The sequence below is a fragment of the Rhipicephalus microplus genome, chromosome X (genome assembly GCF_043290135.1).
Source record: "Rhipicephalus microplus isolate Deutch F79 chromosome X, USDA_Rmic, whole genome shotgun sequence".
NCBI lineage: Eukaryota > Metazoa > Arthropoda > Arachnida > Ixodida > Ixodidae > Rhipicephalus > Rhipicephalus microplus.
This window is the reverse complement of record NC_134710.1, coordinates 205,761,625-205,786,886: the sequence shown is the minus strand read 5'-3', so window position 1 is coordinate 205,786,886 and position 25,262 is coordinate 205,761,625. Positions and strand designations below refer to the sequence as shown.

The window sequence follows — 25,262 nt, the reverse complement described above, 5'->3', positions numbered from 1 at the left end:
TATGACAAATGTTTCTTCATAACAAATAATCTTTCTAGAGGTATGTGATGTGAAAGAGGTACTTGCATAGTGTTGTTCCGAAAATTATAATGGCAACCTCACAATATTGTGAGTGTTTGTAATGTGCTTTGCAGTGTGGCCACACTGAAAGACCCTAGTCTTCATGTAAAATGCACTTTTCACTATGACATGCCCTTCTTTACTAATTCTTTTAATTGAGCTGGTTTGCAAGAAATCATCCATTTTTAATTATGCAACGGGAAGTTTTTAAGCTCGTGTGGCCCATGATAGAGTCGTTCATTGTCAAGAAGCTCTGTTATGTTTGTGACATTGCACATGCATTGCAACGTGTCGCTACCGAACTACTGCATGTTTGTTGTTAATTTTGCGATCATGAATGATAGCCACACTCTTCTGAAGACTTGTGTTTGGCCAATGTGCACTGAGTCATAAACGAGATTACATTTTGCTTAACTTTCTGTGGATTAAACTGCGGTCACTACTGTTGCAATCATCGATATCAGCCTTGCAGCTCTAAAGGCACTTGGTCAGTGCGGCGGTAGTTTAATGGCAGTGAAGCCATAAAAAGTAAGAAACCATTGCATCTCCTTGTTCATTGATTACTTGGTTCTGGGAACTTCGGTGCTTTGTTTCAGTGAGCTGCTATACTCCGGGACAACTTTCTGTGGCAATGCAGTCAAGGCTACAGAGCCGAACCACGTTCCGCCGTGGTGGTCTAGTGGCCAAGGTATTCAACTGCTGACCCCCAGGTCACGAGATTGAATCCCGGCTGCGGCGGCTCTGTTTTAGATGGAGAGGAAAATGCTGTATGCCAATGTGCTCAGATTTGGGTGCGCATTGAAGAACCCCAGGTGGTCGAAATTTCCGGAGCCCTCCACTACGGTGTCTCTCATAATCATGTGGTAATTTTGGGATGTTAAACCCCACATATAATCAGAGCTGAACCACGCTGTTTCATCAGTTTTACTGTGCAGCTGGAAGTACTGTAAAAGCCCGCATATATAATCCCCGGTGTAATTCGGGGATAGCAAACGTGAGAAAAAAGTTTTCACCCAAATATAGCCAGAGTATAACGGAAAAATGCATTTATTGACACACTTCATTCATCATCGTCGTCAGTTGCACCCTTTTCCAAAGCTCCCTTGTCGAAAATGTTCTCCCACAGCACATCATTCTCAGTGTCGTCAAGTGCGTTTGAGATGGAGCACTTTTTCGATGTGCGGCGAATGAGCGCCGTGGGAATGCATGCCCAAGCCTCATCTATCCATGAGCACAGCATCGTTGGTGAGGCTCGTTTCAGCCGTCTGGCAGGGGTCATATTTGGATCTCCAGACCTCATCCACTCCGCATACAGGCGCTTGACATGGTCCTTAAATGGCTTATTAAGGCATACATCAAGCGGCTGCAGCACTGATGTCATCCTTCCTGGATGACGACGAGCTTGGTGCGGGAGTCGCGTAGCAGTCACCTTACGCAGTCGGTCAGGTGACATTGAAACCTGTCGAGCACAAACATCCAAGGGAGTCCCAGCAGTGCTCTTGGGCCGTCGACATCACATGGACGTTATACAGTCAAGCACTAGGGATTCGTCTATTCACCCCTTGTCCTCTGCCCCGCCGAACCTTAGTATAGTGGCTAAGGTGCTCTGCTGCTGACCCGCAGGTCGTGGGATCGAATGCCGGCTGTGGCGGCTGCATTTCCGATGGAGGCGGAAATGTTGTAGGCCCGTGTACTCAAATTTGGGTGCCCGTTAAAGAACCCCAGGTGGTCGAAATTTTCGGAGCCCTCCACTACGGCGCTTCTCATAATCATACGGTGGTTTTGGGACGTTAAACCCCACAGATCGATCACCTTTTGTCCTGGCAGCGGATGAGGACATATTTCGAGAAGTTCTCCCCCTTCAGCAGCGTCTTTCATTTGAACACCACGTAGGGTGGTAGCTTGCGACCGTCTGCAGGACAGGACAACATTACAGTCACCCGCGTTTTTTTCGTTTCCAGTTGATGGCATGACAACTTGCCTGAAGCCTATCTGATGCATCGTTAGCGCCGAAGGCACATCCAGGTAGACCGGCGTTTGATCTCCGTTACTGATCGGGCCCAGTTGAAGGGGGGACAGCCTTTGAAGCTTTTGAAACTTCACAAGGTCCTCTTCGTAGCTCTTTGGTAGCTTCTGTGCGATCGACATTCGCCGACATAGGGAGAACCCAGTGCGGCGCTGGAAGAGAGACACACAATGCTTGCTCGCTTTGAAATCCTCAGGCTGAATGCCCTTGTCTCGGGCTATCTCCCTTGCCTTCACTTTTAGCAGCTCGATGTTAACAGTGAGATGTGCAGCTCACTGCTTCCGCACAAAGTCTGCGAGTTCTCATTCCACGTCAGGAAATGCTCCATTTTTTGGTCCACGGAAACTTCTTCGCTGGCCGCTGCAAGCAAAGAGGGTGTCCTTCTGCTTCCCCCAATCGCGAATACTCGGCTCGTTGACTCCGAACTGCCGCTCCGCAGCACAGTTGCCAATGATTTCTGCAGCAGCTATAACTTTCCTTTTAAAAGCGGCCGAGTACTGCCTGCGCACTAGTGACATGGCATAAAATCACAGGAGAAAAATCGTGGCCGTCGTTATAGGTGCCAAGTTGAAGCAAAGGCTACTGACCACCGTGGCACGCGTGGGTCTATAAGACTAACGCCTGCTACCACTGCTAACACTACCTAGCACCTTCTAGCACAGAAGCGCGCCAATACCTGAAGATGATGATAGCACCGCGCTATGTCGGTTGCTCCTCCGGTTGCTCGCCAATTAGCTCCCCGCACAGGATATTCAAGAATCTTGAGTACCAAAAGCTGTCGAAACAAACCAAGCATTTATAGTTAAACCTGGTTATAATGAAATTCATAAATTCCCGGAAAAATTCATCATAAAGAGGATTTTGTTCTGTGCGGGTTAGATACGAAAATTCTGAAAATAAATGCACAAATTAAATAAAACGGGGACTGAAGGCAAAGCTAAAACAAAACACTTATTTTATAGTAATTAAACTGCGCTATTATTTCAATAGCAATTATGTGGGCACTCTAGTGGGGGTTTCTGATGTCGCCGCCATGTTTTGTAACAAATCTAAATTGATAGCGTTTCCCCGCACATCATAACTTTCACGAGCGAGTAAAAGCGCGCGAGCGCTGCTGAAGCAGAGATCAAATGATTCAGCCCATCCCTATCGGCTGGAAAGTTCATAACATCTCCCGCGTGTTAGAACTGCCGTGGAATGCTCAAACAGAAAGTAAACCACCTGTCCGAAACGAGCATGCAACAGTGCGAGGGGGGGGGGGATTGCTCGAGTAGCAATAATGAACTTGGACTTTAAGGGCGGTCACGATCGCTGGCACACCTGCTATCTCGGCGATTATCAGTGCGGTTTCAACGTGAAGGGACTGTGGAAAAAGAGCGAAGTGATCTTTGTGTGCCCGGCAAACGCAATCGCTCTGGTCAAAGTCGAAGGCGCACAATTCTCCTCACCGAAGGATAAGCGTGCGCGCACAAGTATCTACCCCCCCCCTCCCTTGTCCACATTCGCGGGGCAAAGGACGCGTGGGAAATAAGCTTGTGTCAACGCATCGTGACGAGCTGGGCGCCGAGCGCGGGCGGCTTTTTTTTTTGTTGAGTTTTCATTATATAGGTGTAGAAAACAGATTGAAGATGGAGCTCGGAGGCGAGGAAGAAGAAGTAGCCAGGGGCACGCTCTGCATATTTTTTTTTTCCTGTTCTGTCAACAACAAACCGAAGACGTGTCGGCTCAGTGGTCTCTCTGGTCCTTCTGAAACATGGTGCCGTGACCAGGATGATCTGAAGACAGACGCACAGACTTCAACCCCATTGAAGTCTGTGGGTTCAACCCCATTGAAGTCTTCATTGGGTTGAAGAACGAAGCAGCGGCGTCTGGCTCAAGGACGAACCGTCAAGAGAAGGACCACAACCGACGACTGTTGGCGACGCACATAAACAGGCAAGTTTCAACACGTTTTAAGCATGAATAAAGAGGTTCTATCGAAGAAGCGGAAGACGCTTTGAGCAAATGTGACGACGCTTATGAGCGAAATCGATAAGAAGATAGAAGAAGACGTCGATCGAGCGCAACTTATGACGCTTCTGAACCAGATGAAGAGCGTGTCACAGACGCTAAGACAAGTTAACAAACATATTGAACCGTTCATTGAAGAAGACGACGCGGAGGCAGAATTTGAAAGAGTTTTGCATTATGAGATGGAGATCGTCGCTGCAACGACAAAAATAGAGGAGCAATTACGCTAGTTAGAACAAGCGACACAACTGATTACGAGAATAGTCACAGAACAGGCGAGCTCAGTGCAAGGTACTAACCAAATCTCGGAGACGCAAGAGCTTGTTGAGTTACCACGCCTTGAAATGATCAAGTTTGATGGGAAAAAAACAGCGTGGCCAAGGTTTTGGCATCAGTTTGAGACATCGGTGCATAACAGAGGGAACATGCCGAAGAATCAAAAATTTAATTATCTTCTGGCGTCTCTGAGCGGGGAGGCTGCGTCCCTCATAGAAGGTTTGCAGTTTTCTGATCAGAATTTTGAGCATGCAGTCACTCTTCTGAAAGAAACCTTCGGACGAGAAGGTAATTTGAGAGAGACCTACATAAAAGAGCTTGCAAACTTGGAAGCAGTGAAGAGTCCTAAAGATGTAGATGGGTTGAAAAAACTCTTCCAAAAGTTGCAAGTGAACACACGAGCATTGCAGTCATTAGGAGTGGAAATGGGTAGTTACGCCACAGTGATAGCTCCTCTTGTAAAATCTGCGTTACCGGTGGATATGAGGATTGAAATGAAGATGAAGGAAATAGAGAAAGGTGACAACACACCAGCAACTACGTAATCGGACTCAGCGTCAAGAAACAGCACGAGCTGTTTGAAAGAAACTATGGAGTTTTTAAACATATATATACGCAGCAGAGAAGAAACTCGAGAGGAAAAATACGACGTGACCCAGTCACCGCACAGTATGAGGCGGACTAGAACATTTACGCTTCAAAGCTTATCGATTAAGAAATGCATCTTCTGTGAGATGACTGGACACTACACGGAAGATTGGAGAAGAAGCATTAGTATGCAACAGAAGAAAGAAGCCTTGCAACGGGAACGAAGGTGCTTCAGATGCACCAGACCTCACCACACGGCGAAGATATGCCACGCTAACGTACGCTGCAAAACATGCAAGGGAAGGCACGCGACATCCATGTGTCGATCACGTACACCTGCAGGAAAGTCAGCACAGCAGCAAAGCGGTGGTTGAGCAAGTGCGTAAAAGCGTGCAACCTGACCGGTTAGACACCAGCAAGTCCTGCAACATGCACGCACAGCAGTCTGATGAACACAAGTGCATAATACTGCACACAGCCTTTTCGTGGACGGAGGGAGAAGACAGCGGGTGCTACGCACGGATTCTGCTGGACAACGGGAGCCAAAGGACATGCATCCTCAAAAGATTGTCAACAAAACTAGCGTGCAAGGTAAAAAGATCCGAAGGGATTACTGTAGGATCATTTGGAGGAGGAGAGATGGAACTAGACATGAAAGTCGTCGAGGTAAGCGTGAGGAAGGATCCCATCTCGGAGCCAGTCACGATTGAGGCACTGGAGATAGAAGTTATATCTTGTGACGTGCTACCATCGCCACCGTTGACAATACACGAAAGAGCAAGATCGATGGGAATTTGTTTGGCTGATGACAACGAGAAGACGGACAAAGAAAGAAAAAGTATGGAAATTTCTATATTAATTAGAGCAGATTATTACTGGACTGTAGTCACTGGTCGCATTTGCGAGATTCATCCAAAAGTAATGGCAATAGAAACAATATTGGGATGGACGGTCCAAGGTCCTGTAGGACTTCATTGTGTGCCGATGAAATCATCGATGGTTATGGTACTCAAGGTCAGTACCAAGTCGGACACGACTGTGGACGAACTGCAGAGATTCTGGGACTTGGAAAACATGGGCATCAAGGAGAAACCAGCAACAAAGATGAGTGATGAACATGTGCTAGAGTACGTCCGACAAACAATGGAGTTCAAGGCAGGAAGATACCAAGTGCGGCTACCATGGAAGGAAAACGTGACATAAGACAACAACAACACCATTGCAGAGAAAAGGCTTATCCAGGTGACCAAGAAATTATGCAAGGACAAGAAATTATGCAAGGATAAAGATGAGCTCCTAGCCTACGACAAAGCTATTCGAGAGTACTTCGAGCAAGAAATAGCAGAAAACGTAGAAGAAGATGCTGGATCCGATATACAGAACGAATTTGTATACTACATGCCGCATCAAGCAGTAATTAAGAAGGACCGAATAACGACCAAAATACAGATCGTCTTTGACGCATCGTGAAGCCAGAATCCAGGTGAATCCTTGAATGACAACTCGGAAAAGGGGCCAAACCTAAACCCCGACAACACAAGCTTGCTGATGAACTTTTGACATCACAAGATCGCTATGTCAGCCGACGTGGAAAAAGCATTCTTGCAGATCAAGATACATAAAAATGACCGAGACGCACTGAGGTTTATGTGGTGGGAAAGAATACCCAGCGAAGATATGCCAACCCCGAAGATAAAAACGTGGAGGATGACAAGGGTTACTTTCGGAACTACAGCAAGTAGCTTCCTTCTAGCGGCCACGATTCATCGACATTTGGATAAATTCGAAGAAAAATATCCTGCAGTTGTGGCGCAACTCCAGAAAGGAATCTACGTCGATGACGTTTTACTAGGAGCCGACGAATACTCGACATCGACAAAGATATACAAAGAAGCACGAGATATTTTTCGCTATGCGGGAATGAATTTAAGAAAATGGATTTCAAATGACGCCGAGATAAGAAAACTCTTTGATGAGGAAGGAGAGGATCTGGATCGAGGGATAAGAAAAGAGGGACAAATCAAGATTTTGGGACTGAAATGGAATTTCGTAGACGACGTGTTGAGCTTTCCCGACACTACATGGCGAAATGACAAGGACATGAGACAACTCTCAAAAAGACAGGTTTTGCAGGACACGGCAAAGCTATATGACCCTTTGGGTTTTTTGACACCATTTTCAGTTAGAGCAAAAATATTGCTGCAAAAAATTTGGATGGATAAACTGAAATGGGATGACCCGTTACCAAGCCAGCATAGATCAGCTTAAAAGGACTGGTCGGAGGAGCTTCAGCACTTAGATGACTTTATTGTTAACAGATGCTATGACAACAGGCAAGCTGAAGTGAAAGTATCGACTCTACACGTGTTCTCCGATGCGGGTCCAATGGCGAATGGAGCAGCAGCATACATTCTAACAGAATACTCCGATGGAAGCAATGAAGCCAATTTAATCATTGCAAAGGTAGAGTCGCTCCAATCAAAAACATTACACTAGCAAGATTGGAGTTGTTGGTGGCCACAATATCAGTCAGATTGGCCAGTCATATAACTGAGAATTTCATCGGGAAACTAAGGAATGTGAAATTCTGGACTGACTCTCAAATTGTATTATGCTGGATAAAGTCTAACAAGGCGAAAGATCTGTTGGGGTTATGTTACAAGTGATGAAAATCCTGCGGATTTGATGACAAGGGGGATGAAGATGAAACGTTTGCTGGACAGTGAATTATGGTGGAAAGGCCCCACGTGGATCAACAATGAAAACGAAAGGCCTGATTATGACATCACGCAAGAATCGGACAGTAATGACAACAAAGACGAAAAGGCCGTGGCAAGCTTAACTACCACCACGAGTGAAGAAAAGATAATTGATGTGAGCAGGTTTGGATCATACAAGAAAGCGTTACGAGTTACCGCGTGGGTGATGCATTATATAGGAAACCGAAAAAAAAGAAAGGAAAACATGTTCGCTGACAGGAGAAGAATTGGACAAGGCAGAGTTTGTGCTGATAAAGCAGGAGCAGAAAACGCTGCAAAATGCAGGGACACGAATACAGTAAAAGCTCGTTAATTCGGATTTCACGGGACCGGAAAAACTCTCCAAATTAACCGAATTCAGAATTAACGAACGAACAGGAAAAACAACATTTAAAATCAAGCTGCATAAGCATACCTTTATTTTTTGAAGTATTTTGTATTTGTCGTCTGCGTTTTCGCGCAGATTCCGGCTGACATCACAATTTTTCTTAACTGTTCCAAATGGCCAACAGCACGCAAGCTGTCAGGAGTGTTCAGGCAAGCGTCCTCTAATATTAACAGCGCCTCCGAGACTTCCCGTGAGGTGTGATGAGGTCGCGGCTGTATCTCCTCGCATGATTCTTCGTCGGAATCATGGTCTTCATGGGCGCCCGTGACATCATTAATAATCTCTTGATCGGTCAGGAGACCACTCGTGGCGACACCATGATCAATCGCGATGTAGTCCTGACAGGTCACATCTGAGGGAAAGACAGCATCGAAAGTCGGGCAGTCATCGTCGGTGGACTCGGCTGACACCTCCTCAATGCCATCGTCAGCTACTGCTGCATGCTCGGGCTTCAGAAAACTGCTGTGCCGGAAACAGTTGGTGATGACTTGCGGCGGAGTGTTTTTCCACACGTGGGCGATAGTGTGCACTGCGCCGAGTAAGTCCACTTGATACAACTTTCCAGCTTCTGAGCATAGGATCATTCGCTCTAGCACGTGCTTGCGGTACTTCAACTTCACGTAGTGAATGATACCCTGTTCCATCGGCTGAAGAGCAGACGTAGTGTTGGGCGGCAAAAAAACTACTTTGATGCTCTTCAGTTCGACTGTGCAGTTATGGGCACTGCAGTTGTCAACAACCATAATTATCTTGCGGTCCTTCGACGTGAAGTGCCGGTCCAACTGCTGCAGCCAGCCGCGAAAAATGTCCGATGCCATCCATGCCTTCCTGTTCGCTGTGTACTCGACAGGAAGGCTTTTGACGTTCTTAAAACAACGTGGCTTAAGCGCCTTCCCGACGACAAGTAGTGGCAAGCGCTCCGTGCCAGTCATATTGGCGGCAAGAAGCACAGTTATCCTTTGCTTGCACTTCTTGCCACCAATGCACGCGTCCCCTTTGAAAGTCACCGTCTTGTCGGGCAGAGCTCTGAAAAATAGAGCAGTTTCATCTGCATTGAACACGTCACGTGGTTCATATGCGGCGATGTGCTCCAGCAGCTTCACATTTCTCCACTCGGTGGTCACGCTTTCGTCAACACTGGCCTTTTCGCCGCACACACTCCTGAAGACAAGTTCGTGTCTCTCTCGAAACCTCGCAACCCACCCTTCTGACGCTTTGAACGATTCAATGTTCATCATTGCAGCGTACTTCTCACCTTGCGCCATGATGAGAGGTCCGCTCAAAGGCAGATGCGCGTTGCGACAGTCAGTAATCCACCGGAGCAAAGCTTCTTCGAGCTGGGGATGAGCTGCGGTTCGCAACCGCTTTCTAGAGGCATGAAACTTCTCGCTTTCGAAGGCTTGTCGAATCTGTTGTTCATTTTTCGCGTACCTTCGCAACGTGCTCCGCTTCACATTGTACTTGGTCATAAGAGGTTTTTAGTTTGACGTTTTTACGCTCCGCTTAGCAGCTAAGCGGAGCAGGAACGCTAGTGCGCATGTGCCCTCCGCTAAGGCCTTAAGCGGGTTACCGGAGTGGGGAATACGGTCCGCTTAGAGCAGCCTAAGCCGAGCGTAGTGCGTCGCTGCCGTTTTTGCAAGCAGAAGGGGGACAACGCGCGCGCCCTCTCTCGTGCGTGCGTGCAGCAACTTTGCTCATTTCAAGATGGCTGCCTCCGGAGATGGCACGCTTTCCGCGAGTGCTGCAGCTTCGCCGTCACCTGCCCAGCGCAAGCCGCGAAAACACAGTTTCAACGGTGAAAAATAAAAACGCCGCCACCACACACGCGTCAAAAGCGCAAACAACACACAGTGAATGCTTGCAATGGATCTGGAACGGAACCTTGCTGGTTTTTGAGCGGCTACTATAAAGTCAGAGCTTGCTTCTTTGTCAAAGAAATAGACGGTTAATACATTGAAAGTGGATTTCTAAATACTTCATGAAAAGATAATTTATACATTATTGTTTTGCTTTGGATACATGAAAAAAATGTTTTATTTTGTTTACCGACGATGAAAACGACCAGAGGGCGCTGCAACTGCGAAAGGTCCGCTTCGCTGCCGGCAACGGATAACTAAAAGAGGAAAATCAGCCGTCACTCCGCTGCGGCCTCGCGGGTGCTCCCGGAGCGGGGCGGACCACAAAAACGTCAAACTAAAAACCTCTATAACCTGCTGTCGCGATTCGCCGTTCTTCAGTGCTTCCAAAACTTCCACTTTAGTCGCCAAGTTCTTCGCGTCGTAGTTCTGCCGCTTTTTCGGCGTTGCCATCTCTGTAGCGCACGATGGTGGTGGCATGCAAATACGGTCACAATGGAAGAAAAAGAGAACTCCGCAAGAAGAGATGGTTCCGACACGACAACACAAGGGAAAATGGCGTCGGAGGCGCTGTGTGGAGAAGAAAGAAGACGCCAACGTTCAGTGACGCTGTGATGGCCCCCACTAGTTGATGATGATGGCGATGCCACTCAGGTTTCGGTTTCACTCCAGTGGTGCCAGCGCTGCTTTACTACACTTTTGTGTAGCAGCAGCCGTCAGCATTTGTCCGAATTAAGCGGTGCGGAGCTGAATTCTGACGAAATAACGAAGGTTTGGTCCCATAGATTAACATGCACTTTGGCCGGGACCAATAGAGCTGTCTGAATTATCCGAATTTCCGAATTAATGGGTGTCGAATTAACGAGCTTTTACTGTATATGACAACATGAATCTGTACGGCACGAACATCTTCGAAGATGATCAAGGTGTCCTAAGAGTAAAAGGGAGGCTTCAGTGGAGTGATTTGAGCTTTGATGAGAAGCATTCCATTATTTTACCACGAGAAAGTCACTTTTCAGAACTCCTAGTTCTGAACGCGCATCAAGTAACAATGCACGGTGGCGTTGCGGCAACATTGACACATCTAAGAACGAAGTTTTGGATTGTGCGTGCCCGACAGATGGTTAAATATGTGATAAAGAAACGCATCGCATGTAGGAGATTCAATTCTAGACCAATGGCACAAGAAATTCCACCACTACCAGCTGACAGGATAAGACTGACGAGGCCATTCGACACAGTTGGTATTTATTTATTTATTTATTAGAATACCCTCAGTGCCCGTAGGGCATTACAGAGGGGGTGGGTACAAAATATATAACACACAAGAAAAAAGAGAAAATAAAGAAACAAGTATCAGATGCGCAAATCAGGAAGGCTACATAAGTCAACTAAAAATGTATAAGAATTCAAGCACATACAAGACAAAGATAGATAATGGAAACTGCGTATAGTTACAAGCATTGCTGAGAAATTGCAGTCTTGAATAACAAAGTGTCTGTTATTGATACAACGGAAGAGGGAAGGTGGTTCCAATCGGCGGCTGTTTTCGGTAAGAAGGCTGCTGAAAAGAATTTGGTGCGGCAAAACGGAATGGCAATGTCTCGACCCAAAGCCGCATTTCGGGTGACGACCGCCAGGCGATAGGTGGCGTATTCGCGTTGAGCACCACTATCGTCATCATCATGAGGTAGCGCCGGCAGTGACCCCTTGCGGAAGTGAGCCTTGGTGGCAGGCGAGAGTTGAGCGGGTCTCTTCTGCGCGTGGCGGTTGCCGCGAACGGTTGTCTCTAGCATGGGTACTCGGTGCGTGGCACCGCGGGCTGCTACGCCGGGGGCCCGTGTGGCAAGTCAAGCGTTGCCGACGCCGCCTTGGGAGTGTTAGTGTGTTTGTCGTGTTGTGTGTTTGTCGTGTTATTGTGTAACGATGTCCTGGCGTATTACATGACGAGTTATGTGTCAATTTGGCAGACGATATCATCGTTATAAATTAGTTAAATAAATGTATGTATGTTATTCGGTTTGTACCGACCGTGTCTTCTGTGTCCGTTCACACCATGAGCTTGGCGTGGTGCTCGCTCGCCATTTCGAGAACTCACAGCTTGCATACGTCACTTGAAGCGTCTTGTGATTAATTGCTGACACGTCCATGAAAAGCTTTCTGCATGGGTGTGTCCATACTGCATTCAAAACAAAACAAAATGTCAAAGCTGCAACGCACGGCCCGAATGCAGGTGTTAACAAACAACGGCGAAGCAGTCATCCCAGGGGAAACTGCCAGCAGTTTTTAAAGCTCGGTCGGTGAACGAATAAAAAATTAGGAAGATTGAGGTATCGAAGGAGCATCTATAAACCCGAAAGTTTTTTGTTATGTTACTGCTATATCGAGTTGTAGTCTGCTCACTGCGACAGCTTCTACTTCCTTCGTTACGCGCGCGGCACCATTCTTGTCGATAGTTGCATCATGCAATTGTAATTATGTGGCTAAGGTGACAAAATGACATTTGATTGATAGGCACGTCATAGTTGAAGACTTGGGAATAATTTTGACAATCTTTGGTCCTTAAACGATTACACGCCCACCGAGATACTGTGGCTGTGGCCGGGATATTGCACTGTACAGTCAAAAGGAAACATCACTTGGCACCACTGTTGGACTGTAAAAAGAAACCCTTTATTTACGAGCGCGCATACTGCAGTGAGCAATAACACCGATCAAATTCGTCACCATTCTGTGGAATTATTAGTTCACTATCACTTTATCACAGTGGCACCTTTATGAACACCAACTGATTTTCGCGTGTAGTTTTTTTTTTCGTTTTCTCTCTCGAGATCGGTTGATAACCTTCACGAAAAAATAAAGTCGTGACAGCATGCAAATTACCCCACTCTTTGACACGAGCTCTGCCGCGGTGGTCTAGTGGCTAAGGTACTCGCCGCTGACTCACAGGTCGCGGGATCGAATCCCGGCTTTGGCAGCTGCATTTCTGATGGAGGCAGAAATGTTGTAGGCCCGTGTGCTCAGATTTGGGTGTACGTTAAAGAAACCCAGGTGGTCGAAGTTTCCGGAGCCCTCCACAACGGCGTCTCTCATAATCATATGGTGGTTTTGGGACGTTAAACCCCACATATCAAATCTATGACAAGAGATGCGGTGCGATTGAGCTCATATAAATTGAAGGTAAACAAAGCTTGAGCAAGCATTCCAGCGAAGCTGCAGTACCTGTAGTGCTTGCCACCTCGGGTTCGTAGTCAGCAGGAAGGTCCATCGATGAACCTGAATCAGTGGCCTCACCATCAACACAGGGTGCTGGAGTTTTCTTGGAGATGGTAGATTCGACTGCCGAGTTCTGCTTTCTCGGAGGTCTTGGATGTGGCGCTTTTTTCGATAAGTAGCTTGGAGCGTTGGGCAATAACATCGGCACGGCGTCCGGCGTTAGCTCTGGATCCTACGTGTTACGCGAACTTCTTCGCCGTTTATAACTTGCACGTAGTCTCCAAGAATACATGAAGGCTCGAAATGTAGCTCACATACAGAGCAGCTTTCATTCAAGATCCCATCCTTTCGATGTAAATTCTGTTCCCAAACCTTTCTCCGTTCTTCGTCTTTAGGTGCAGCGAAAAGCGACGGCTGCTCACTTTTTTTCTAATGGTATACCCTCTTTCGCATCTAGGTGCAAAGCAGTGTCGTTGCCGCCACCAACTTGGCATTGCCTCATTGTTGCGTGTCCAGCAAATACATTGCCAGAAAAACTTTCGTCAAGCGGGCGCGAACACAAGCAACAGGTCATTGAACAGCACCCAAGAAGGTAGAGCGGCGCGGAGCTGACAATCCTGCCAGCCCATGCTACGGCAGCGCCGCTTTGAGAACCGTTTTTTTGTCCATGTGTGCCGCTTCACGCGATGCATGGCGAGAGAGGGTGCCTGAACACACTACCCCATATTCTAGTACACTATAACGCGAGTCGGTCCGGTCGGTCCGCTTCCTTGAGGCGGGTAACTTTAAGCGCGCTAACCCAATGCGGACCACTAAAACGTGATTTTATTTCAAAATAGGCCCTTCCTTGGCACAAAAGTTACACTACGGGGTTTCTAGACAGCTATTTCAACAATCAACGTCGACTTAATAGTTGCCTTTAGTGTCCTTTCAATGAAGGAAGCGGAAACAGGTAGTGGGTGGGATTGAGCACAGGATTTGTGAGTTCTGCAGCGGCACACAGTTGCTGCTATACGTTTTTTGTGCCACAAAGCATGTGGGCAGTGGGCCACCGATGCCTTTTGATGCTGGCGTAGCTCAATGCGATCCAAACTGAATTTCACTTCGTGCCTCAGAATGTGTGAGCTGCTCTTCGGTATACTCGCCCGCGCTCTGTAAGCACGCTGCATACGTCTGTTTTGAGCTCTAGATGAGTTTACATATCACTGCGTGCCCTAAAAACTGGAGCGCTGAAAAAATTCACATTATTTCTGAATGATACAGAATGACAAGACAAATTAAGAGTAGGGTAAAAAAAATGCTATATGCCTGTACGCTCTGTAATCGTGGTACAAAGCCATTAATCAAGAAGCACCTGCGAAAAAGTGAACTGCAGAAATCATGCATCTGTCACGCTGAAACTGAAACAGTCACAAGTTTATTGGGGACTACTTTGGCACAGTAACACAAAGCTGTTAGCTCCACCCCATTGCTTTCCCTTTATTGCTACAGAAAATGTCCCCAAGTATAGCAAACTGCTGCAGCACAAATTTGAGGAGCTTTGAGCTCAGCACACCTTGACCCGCCGCGATATTCTAATGGTTATGGGGCTTGACTGCTAATTCGTAAGTTGCGGGATTGAATTCCAGCTCTCGGCTGCTGACCCGCAGGTCGCGAGATCGAATCACGGCCGCACTTTCAATGGAGGCGAAAATGTTCAGGCCGCCACACTTTTGATGGCGGCGAAAATGTTCGAGGCCTGTGTACTTAAATTTAGGTGCACGTTAAAGAACACCAGGTGGTCAAAATTTCCAGAGCCTTCAACTATGGCGGATCTCATAATCATATTGTGGTTTAGGGACATTAAACCCCAGATAATATTATCAGCACACTTTGAGGACTATTATAGTTAGCTCAGTATGGAACCAAATATGTCCAAATTGGAAGATTTGATTTTAATAATTAACGGATGTCCTTGTGGGGATAAGGGGTTTAAGTCAAAATCATTGGATTTTTCAATTTTTCTGAGATTCTGCAGCAATGAAATGTCACAGTAATGAATTATTTGTATGCGCCATTGATTACATTGTACTGGGATTTAACAGGGGTGCAACAGCTGTCCCAATTGTACCAATTTGATACGATTCCGAATTTCGGCACCGAGCTGTACCAAAAGCATGAAATTCGCCGAAATTGCACCACACTGTGCCAACTTGCCGGACCAGCCTCAAAATTTTCTCAGTTGGGCCAATTTCAGTGAGAGACACCACGTAGGCCACCTGTAGTTTGCGTCATCAATCAATCTAGGTGGGCACACCTTAATCCTAAACCAAGGAACAAGAAGATATATACTCATTAGGCCAGAACACTTGGGAAACGCAATTGACCAGATAAAGTAACAAAACCGCGCACCTGTCGGTCCGCTTACAGCAGCAGCGGATATCACTTGGCGGGACAGCTCAACTTCATGACAAAAATATGTTGCCGTAGTTACCAACACGTCGTGGGAAACACGAGTTTTCTAGTTAGCAGATGCGCTATGGCATGTTAGGAAATAAAGCTGAAAGCATATGCCGCTGTTACTGCACCCGAACAAACTCAACGTGCGGCTAACGCCGGCGTTGCTGGCAGCTTCGTAGTTGCTATAGCAATGGCACATGGGATAAATAGCAGGTGCCGTTGCCGGGCCAACGGGCATATGCTGTGGTTACTTTATCTAGTCAAGCCCGCTTTCCAAGTTAGCCAAGAAGTTGTACGCTAAACATAACCCTATCGCAAAAAAAGGGGGGGGGGGGGGGGATTGTGTAGCGGCTCAAAAATTTCGTGATCTTGTTTTAATCCATGCAAACACGACTTAATCCATCTTTGCCGCAATACAGCAGTGGCTTGCGGAAAAGTATTTTAAGATTAGGAAGGAGTAGGACAGAGCACAGTTTGTTCAATTAATCATGCAAGTATTCACCACATAATTTTGAGGGCTAATATGATCGCTGGCACCTAAAAAGGTTTCTGGCAGCCATTTGAAACACTGTATGATATTTTTGTAGCCCCGAAAAGTCAAACAAATCTTTGTGCTTTTTTTTTTCGCCGCTTCTACTCCTCACTTTTACGAATCTATCAAGGTCGTCACCTCTCCCATGATCGTCATCTTGGCAGATCCATGTTTTAATCCTCAGAGCCTGTCACAGGATTTGACAGACATGGCAAATGCAGATGTGGACGTTATCAATGTTTGCCGAATGGGATGGTTCACAATATTACTTTTATTGGAATAGCACTGCGTATTTATTCTGCATGATTAATGGGATGTTGAATGGTTTGTGCATATTTTTCTTTTGTGCATACTTCTTTTTCATATGCTCCAAATTTGGTCTTTCGTGATAAAAAATGAATGTTTTTCCCCCCGTAACATGATCCAAATTCGGATTTTAGTGCTCCATGAGTAACAATTTACTGCTCAAAAATTGCACCATATCCTATATCTGCTATTGCTATTCTGATTTAACTTTGACAGTGGAGACCCATTTATATATATGAGTTTGAGGCGACTATGCAAAACGGACGTATAATCCATGCTTCGTGTAATAAGAAAGATACAGGAAGTGCCTTGACAAAAAAAAAAAAAGAAAAAAAAGAGAGATGACCTTACATGCCCCATTTGGTGTTGGTAAAGGGCCTTAAAGGGGCACTAAAGTCAACTATTAATTCGACATTTATTGTTGAAATGGCGGCCCAGAAACCTTGTAGTGTTACTTTTGTGCCAAGGAAGGGCCTATTTTGAAATAAAGTCGCATTTCAGTGCTCCGAATCGGGTTGGCGCACTTCAAATTACACACCTCAAGAAGTGGACCGAACGGACCGTCTCACGTCACTGTTGCCATGCACAATGTTGCCCAGCTTTACTACGCTAATAGCAGCAGGTCGAAAGCAGCGGGAACTACAGCAACAACAACGGCCATTGATCAATTTTCCGTCATTGGCTTTGAGATTTCAGACGCTTTTGTTTCAACTGCGCCCCACTATATGGCACCGCCTATCCTGTGTAACCACGCGAAAATTGAATTTTCGAACCACTTGCGCCATTCCCCATACTAATGTCCGGCGGTTCTTTTTTCCATGAATCAAAGAAAAACGAACAAGCGGCATTTTATTGCATCTATTAATACACAAAAGGTTCTTTATTTAGTGCAGTTAAATCAGTTACTAGTGATTAATTGTAGGCGGTCCGTCTGATGTCATAGGGATCATTTTGAAAATGTCCTACTGTGGCGCTTGTGTTTTTGTGCATTTACCTTTATGTCTCGGTAAGTAAGGCACTGTTGTTGATAACATTGTCGTTTTAGATGTTGTCATACATTGAGCTTTCACTCTGACGTAAATTGTTATTTGACTTTAGTGACCCTTTAAACCACGTTTGGGCATTGCAAACAGATGAGTGAGGTGCATAGATTGGTTGGCGGCAATTGTATCTGCAAAATAGAGTACATCAAGGTAGTTGCAAGATTTAATGAAATTCAGAACCAAAGACCACATGCATTCCCTGTCAAGGGAAATGTGCATTGAGATAGAGGGTACCTGTGTAACAGGTTCATCTCTATGAAACAGGCACTTATCACTTTCACTGAGTAATCAAAATTTGTAATCTGGCCTTATGAGGAGATTTGTTAGCATGTGTGGTGTTGTAACAAGCATACGAATAATTTGCCTTTGGCAGGTGGCCTGCGGAGATGCATGTTGGGCGGAGGAGTGGGCCTGGGTCTGGCTGCGCTGTGTTGCCTATGGACAAGCAAGGACCGCATGAAGCAGATGTTTCTCACAAATCCAGCTTGACTGCTGGCTAGCCTGCTAGGTGTGCAAGACTGCGTGTCTCGTAAGGATGTCCACTTCTTAAAATGTTTCGTGTATTCCTGTGCTTTAGCTGTCATATGGTGTTACAGTAGAATGTCGATGATACGATTACGGTTGATGGGAATTCCGCAGGGATATAAATTTCAAGGTTGCTTCGGATGGACTACATTATATAAAATATGCCGTGATTCGGTGTTTTACGAACGGTTTTCCAGGCAACCGCGGACAGCTGCACGCCAGCGGCACAAAGCGGCGAGTCTGTGGGAGGAAGACCCGTTCACACTTGGCCTCGAATAGAGCGAGTGCGGCAAAACTAACTACGATTTCCTCTGCTTTGCTGCCGTGAGGCCGATGTGAAAAAATCGGTTCTAGGTCTATTTTGCTGCCACGTGAAAACCGATCGTCTTTCTGCTACAGCTTTGGCTAACACTGGCTGCACTAGCACTCAAACCACGTGAAGTGAACAACCAGCAGTACATTCAACATGGCGACCAAGGTGTCGGCGGTGGCTCGCATCAGCATAATTGCGAACTACCCGCGCAGCACGTCAAAGCTCAGGGCCTTGAAAAAGACGGGTTCATCGAGAGCCTAGTTTGAATCACGATCACTGCAAACACCGGAAGTAAAAGAAAGTGAAGCAGCAGCGAGTCGGCATGCCCTAACATGTCTCGTTTTGCACTGCCGGCTGAATCTGTCACCGCCCCTGCGTCAGCTGGTATCATTTCTTTGGGCGCATCTCCCGAGACGTTTGTAAAGGTGTGAACTGTTTCTTTTCAGTGCTTTTCATGCATAACTAGAACTCGGCATGCCCAGGAATGAATTCTCAAGCGGCGATGGTGGCGGTCAGGGCCGGATTATCCAGGGTTCAAAGGGTTCAAATGAACTGAGCTCTCCGGTTTTAGGGGCCCCCCTAAGGGTCAGAAAGAATGGCCCACTTCGTTGTTTTGTTTGAAAAAGTTTAACCCTCTGTGTGATTCCCCTGATAGAAACAGATTATATATTTCAGTTACTAATATACATGCTTCTAAGAGATTGCTCGTTGCATAACGTGCATAATCTTGAACTCGGCTCACAGTTCTGCAGTGTGTGGTAAAAACATTTTACTCACCCAAGTGTAGAGGGAAGAAGCTGATCCAGCGGATGGACACACAGAGCAGCCTGACAAGGATTTTAGCAGCTGCGGTCGAACGTGCAATGAAAATGCACATAGAGAGTGGTTCCTGTTTGAAATATTGTTTAATATGCTTAATATTTAATATGCCTAATATTTAATATTGAAGTTTTAAACCATCTATATTGACGTGATCAGTAGGTATATAAGTATGCATAATAGCACTGTATCGAAATGCTGCCTTAGAAGAGCTTAAGAGGGTATGTTAGGATAAATGGTAGTTTTAGTGTACTGTTGGAAACGGCTGCAAGTGTTCCCATAAAATTTTAGGTGCTCATAAAAAATGCCACTGTGTATCAAGTAACACCCTTTTTTTTATGCCTAGGTTGCCTATCCTTCCTATGGCCCTCTCCCAAATTTTAAAGGGGGTTCACCTATTCTATGTACTATTTGTCTGCAACTACCAAAAGCAATGTAATGATAGTCAGCCGTGTTATTCTAGATACTCATAAGTTACATCTGAACTAAAGACGTATTACATTTTCCGTGAACTTTTTGAAAAAAAAAAATAAAATTACTGCATGCACAAAGCCATGTGGGGTGTGTATTGTTGTGTAATTTTTTATACCTTCACTTATGAAATGGCCGTTTTGTAATTGAGATTGTTTCTAACTTGTTGTAACTATCATGCATACAAAGTTTCATTGAAATCAATTCACCTTTTTGAGAAAAGGTACAATGAGCTTGAAAATTTTATTAAAAAATGCAATTTGAGAAAAACCAAGTTTTATGTGAGCGTACTGCTTACGCCATAGGGCGTAGCATTTGAACCACTTGAAGCGGTCGCTTGACGTCGGGCTTCCGCAAGTTACTTCCTCAGGATACAGTGGATCTTTTGGCGTCAGAATTGCAAATTCAATTTTTTGGGCTGGGGGGGGGGGGGGGGTTATCGCATTTACCCCCCTTAAACGTGTATTGTATCAAATCAAAATTAGGTAAACGATTGGTAGCGTATTTACTGTAAGTACATGCAAACAGTTTCTGAAAAAGGCCCTCCTGTCAACTTCTGCAGTGCTCGCATGCAGGAAACAAAGCGTGCAGTACCGAATCAGTGAAGCTGAAAGCAAATAGAGGAAGCTATTTTTACTAAGGCGCTCAGTGGGTTTTCGAGGGAGGATGTTCTCTATTGTGTGAGACGACGCCATGTACGAAGGAGCGACCATTGTATTTCCAACAGAGACGCGTGATCCAAAAACCGAACACGTGACGAGAGGCTACGATATTGATAATCACGATGATTTGTATGTGCAGGTGAAGATGATGAACTACACAGTCAGTGCTCACACCATTGCACCCCTACACGAAAGCAGTCAGCAAGACGCCCATTTAGTAAGGCTACGAGTGCCGGGTATATGGCTTCAGACGAGACACATAGACGATCTCGGTCCCGCGACGACGCGATCAGAAGCCGAAGTAACCGGAGCAATGGGATAATTCACGACCGATGTTCGTTCAAGCACGGTGTAAGGACCCAGTTATCTGTGAACAAATTTTTCACAGAGGCAGTGTGTGCGAACAGCTGTCCATAGGAGCACTTTGTCGCCTGGGTAGAAGGACACAATTCGACGTGTCGCATCACAACGAACTTTTCGCTGGGCATGAATGTTACAGGTGTTGGCACGTGCAATCGTGCGGCAGTGGTTGACACGGGCAGCGAACTCATCCAGAAGGGACGCAGATGGGACAGAGGGCGTGGTCAGGAAGCTGGTGTCTAGAACAAAAGATAGTGCATGGCCATACACAAGGAAAAACGGGTTGTAACTTGTAGTGCATTGAATGGCAGGGTTATTGGCAAACGTGACGAAAGGTAGTATTGTGTCCCAGTTCTTGTGATCGGGCTGGACATAATAGAGATTATGTCTAACAAAGTTCTATGAAAACGCTCAGTGAGACCATTTGTTTGCGGATAATATGCCGAGGTGGTCTTTTGGATGGTGTCAGAGGCCTGTAGGTCTTCAACGAGCACATGAGAAAGAAATGTCTTGCCAAGGTCACTCAGGAGAACACGAGGGGCACCGTGGCGCAAGATAGCGGCACGCAGGACAAAGTCGGCTACTTCGGAGGCAGTGCCAGAAGGAAGAGCTGCCGTCTCAGCGTAAAGTAAGATGGTCTATGGCAGTAACAATCTAGCGGTGACCGGCGGCGGTAAGCGGAAGGGGTTCGTATAAGTCTATACCGACGAACTCGAAGGGAGCGGATGGGCACGGGAGAGGTTGTATTTATCATAAATTCTTAGTCAGCTAGAAATCGCTCCCACTTCCCTGATGATGCCATACTATACTCAAATCACTGCTCCACATACCCAAAGTCCATGGCCGTTGGCTGGTTTAGGCATTCTGAGATTCATACTACGTTGCCACCATGGGATGCCGCCATGTGCTTGTACACACTCTTGTGATCACACTGAAAGTAAGCTATGCACTTGAAGAAGGAAAAAAAGTGCTGACGAAGGATTGCATCTTGTCACCCCCTTGTCATCTCCATCTCTGCGTATTTCATTCAGGGGCTTTATTCTTGCATAGCTTTCAGTGCACTCATTGGTAAGAAACAAGTGGGGGGCCTCACCATGGTGGTCTAGTGGCTAAGGTACTTGGCTGCTGACCCGCAGGTCGCGGGATCAAATTCCAGCTGCGGCAGCTGCATTTCAAATGGAGGCGGAAATGTTGTAGGCCCATGTGCTCAGATTTGGGTGCACGTTGAAGAACCCCAGGTGGTCAAAATTCTGGAGCCCTCTACTACGGCGTCTCTCATAATCATATGGTGGTTTTGGGAGGTTAAACTCCACAAATCAATCAATCAAGAAAGGGGTGTTTCTTGTGCTTTGTCGAAGCCAGCCTCATGTGTAGGAAACACGCTCTTAGATATTTTAATCCGATTACTTCTTGGTTATGTTTGTTAAATATACTTTTTCAGATACCGTTCATTCATTTAAACCTAGTTTTGAGCATTTCTAACATTTTTACAGCATGTAGTGAGCACTTTAGAGTGAGCATGATCACACCACATGAGATGTATAGACAGGCTGGGAACCTGTAGTGCTTCGCACTTGGAATTCTTCAAGTGCGTGGCAAATTGCTGCAATGCCACTTGTACTTGGTAGATTGCGAAAATTTTGTGGCATTTGTTGCATGAGTCAGTAAAACCACTTTAATGAAGCGATCACACCATTATTTGGAAGAGTGTTGCAGGGTCCCCTTAAAGGGGCCCTGAAATACCTTTTCAAGTAACCATGGAATGAATTCACTAGAATTCACATGAACTCAACGCTGCAATAATTTTAAGAATCTGTCTATTGCGAGTGGAGTTACAAAGGTTTGTTGCATGCTGCAATTGCATTCTTTTTTCTCTTGTCCCGACGAAAGCGCTGGAAGCTGAGCAGGGAGGAATGGGAGGGGCAAACAAAACACGTCATCCACTCCTCGTGACCTTGAGCACTTTTTCTTTTCTTTGAATGCGCTGCTTTTTCAGTGTGATCGTGCGCGAACATGTGGACGAGTAGCGGCCTCCCGTGCCGATCTCTGTAACGAGTGAGCGCGTCATGTTCAAATCAGCCAATGGCTGATAGATGGGCTTACTACGTGTAATTTTTGGGCATATTGCGTGATTTGTCGAGAGAAGAGAAAGAAATTTTTAGCTGAGTTTGATAATTTATTGTGAATTCCAGGCCAGGTGCTGTGCTATAATATTCGGCTAGCGTGTTGTCAGGAGCCTTTACTATCGATTGGCAGCGTTTTCTGACCATGCTCATAAAGTATTGCAGGGCCTTTTTACGAAACTATAAGTGCGGCTGTGGCTGTTAGAGGTCATTTTTTAGTTTTATGGTTGATGTATAATATGTGAAGGTTGGATTATAAGCTTAACAAAATAAACTTTATTGTTCCTGTATACTTTCATCATTGGACCTAATACTATATGTGTCTTGACTAGTAGAGTAATGTCCCATCCTGTTTTCAAAACACCTTGTTTGTGTATGCGCTAGTGCTCTCTTGTGAAAATTTATCGTATATACTCTTTTTCCTACTTTTTTTTTTCATCTAATCTTGCTTGAGTGCAGGTTATATACGAACCGGGCCTATAGCTACACATTAACAAGTTTTCACGCGATTGTGACTACTGCGGTGTATAACTAAAAAACTGGTTGCAAATAGGAATCTTTCATTTCCCTATTCAATGTCTAACCACTATCGAATTAGCTCGACTCATCGGTGCACTCCCAGAGGTGATCAACCTTTTGAACAATAGGGAGTTTTAGCTTGTACGTATACTTCTTTAAGTTGACGTTTTACTGGATACCGGTTTGCATATACTGTCTTACAGGAATGCACATCTTTCAACGTTCTAGCTCCTCATACGTAAACGTTTATGTACGTACGTGAACACATATGCCTTTACATTTTCGCAAACCATAAATGGCGATGCTAACTGCATATAAACTGCATTTGACTTAGGATTGAATCACCGTTGTGCCAAAATCACGAGAAGTTATTTTATTGTGTACAGATTTTTCGTATGCGCAAAAGGGTGAAAAATACAAGGCTACTGCAACGATGGTGTCGACATCTTGTGACACTTCTGGCAACTACAGTCATGGACACGTTGGATAACGTGTAATGTTTTTGAGGTGAAAATGATTGAAAGGGTAACTCATTTGTACTAACGCTGCTGCACGGTTTTCGCATCAGGCGTACAATGCACAATGTTTCTCCAATAACAATTTTGTGATTACCTGGTTCACTATGCCTCCCCCCCCCCCCCCCAGATGGCGCCACCTATCCAGCTTGTCGGGAGTTTGCACGTTTACAGCGTCTATGTCCTAGGCCATTCTAGGTTTGGTGATCCGGCTGAAATGATGTAATGGCTATTGGTCCTCGCAATTCAGGTTATTTCAACTCAACCGCTCGAGTCCTCGTAATACGTATACCACAAGTTTCTACGAACGAAGGCAGTTTTACGAGATATGATGAAAAACGTAAAGCCTATATGGCGGGAATTGTTAACTTTTAAACCCCATCTGGCAGGAAACATAAAGGTTTACGTTTCGTAAAGATCCGCACATGCGCAGATTCGATCCGGTAGCCAGTAACAGGGTAACAAAAAGAAGTGTACGTATGAGCTAAAAGCCCCTACTATCTTGAAGTGACGAGGTGCGTGCAACACAACAGACATCATCAGCTGTCTACACACTCCCCAACAACATATCAGATGGCCCCCTGATTGGTGCGCAGTGGCACGCTTGTCGCTGGGTGTATTTTCGAAGACCATAGTTTTGGTAAATTCTATTTTTTTTTTTTCAGATTTTTGCGTCTGAATATTGGGGGTGCAGCCTATTCATGGGGGTGGCTTATACATGAGTATATTATGCATAAACTTATATATTGTTCACCCGACCACTTACCATCAGTTTTTGTGGAGGGTTGTTTAGCACTAATGCTGGAAATTCCCATGCTTTGCTTGACAAACCAAAGCTTCACTCAGTCTTTTAATTTTGCTTCTACTCTGAGTTCGAACCTATTTATCCCGATAGTCTGCATTAACATATTAGCAATGTTTAGTCATCTTTATATTGCTTTTTTTTTTCTTTTTTCAGCATTTCAGGTGTGCTACCAGCCTGCATTGGACTGTTCTGTCAGCAAAAAAAGTGTGGCTGGTCTCTTAGTTGTGGACGCTGATACTAAAGCATGAATAAACAAGGGGCATAGTTGTACATAGCAACACCTTCCCAATTGCCTCTTTCTCCTGCAGTGAAGATGTTTTCCGACTTAATTCATTTGTTTAGGCCCATAGGCTTTAAGGTGGAAATGCAACGACAGTCGTTCAACCAAGCACTGTTCTGACATTGAAAAACTAATAAAAGGATGAAATATGTCTTGCTGTGTTAAGTGGTTCCACCTCTAGCATTTTGTCTCCATTGAAATGTGGCTGCTGCAGCTGCAATTCGATACCATGACTTTCAGGTCAGTTGGAGTGCTGTGAATTCAAACAAATTGAAAATTGAAACATATGATGATTGCTTCTACCAAGAATGGGGATGAAGAGTGTCTACCTTTCTATTTAAGGCACACATTTGATCACTTCGCACAAATTA

General features: G+C 45.5%; 1 protein-coding gene across 1 annotated transcript in view; it reads left to right on the top strand.

The window, feature by feature from the left end:
- Window positions 1-25,042, top strand: part of Tim23 (translocase of inner mitochondrial membrane 23) — a 60,927-nt gene extending 35,885 nt beyond the window's left edge. The window contains exons 7-8 of the mRNA XM_037435706.2: window positions 17,873-18,028; window positions 24,765-25,042. Coding sequence (XP_037291603.1) covers window positions 17,873-17,988 — 116 coding nt within the window. The 3' untranslated portion in view covers window positions 17,989-18,028; window positions 24,765-25,042. The remainder of the gene's footprint in view (window positions 1-17,872; window positions 18,029-24,764) is intronic.
- Window positions 25,043-25,262: the final 220 nt, after the last annotated feature.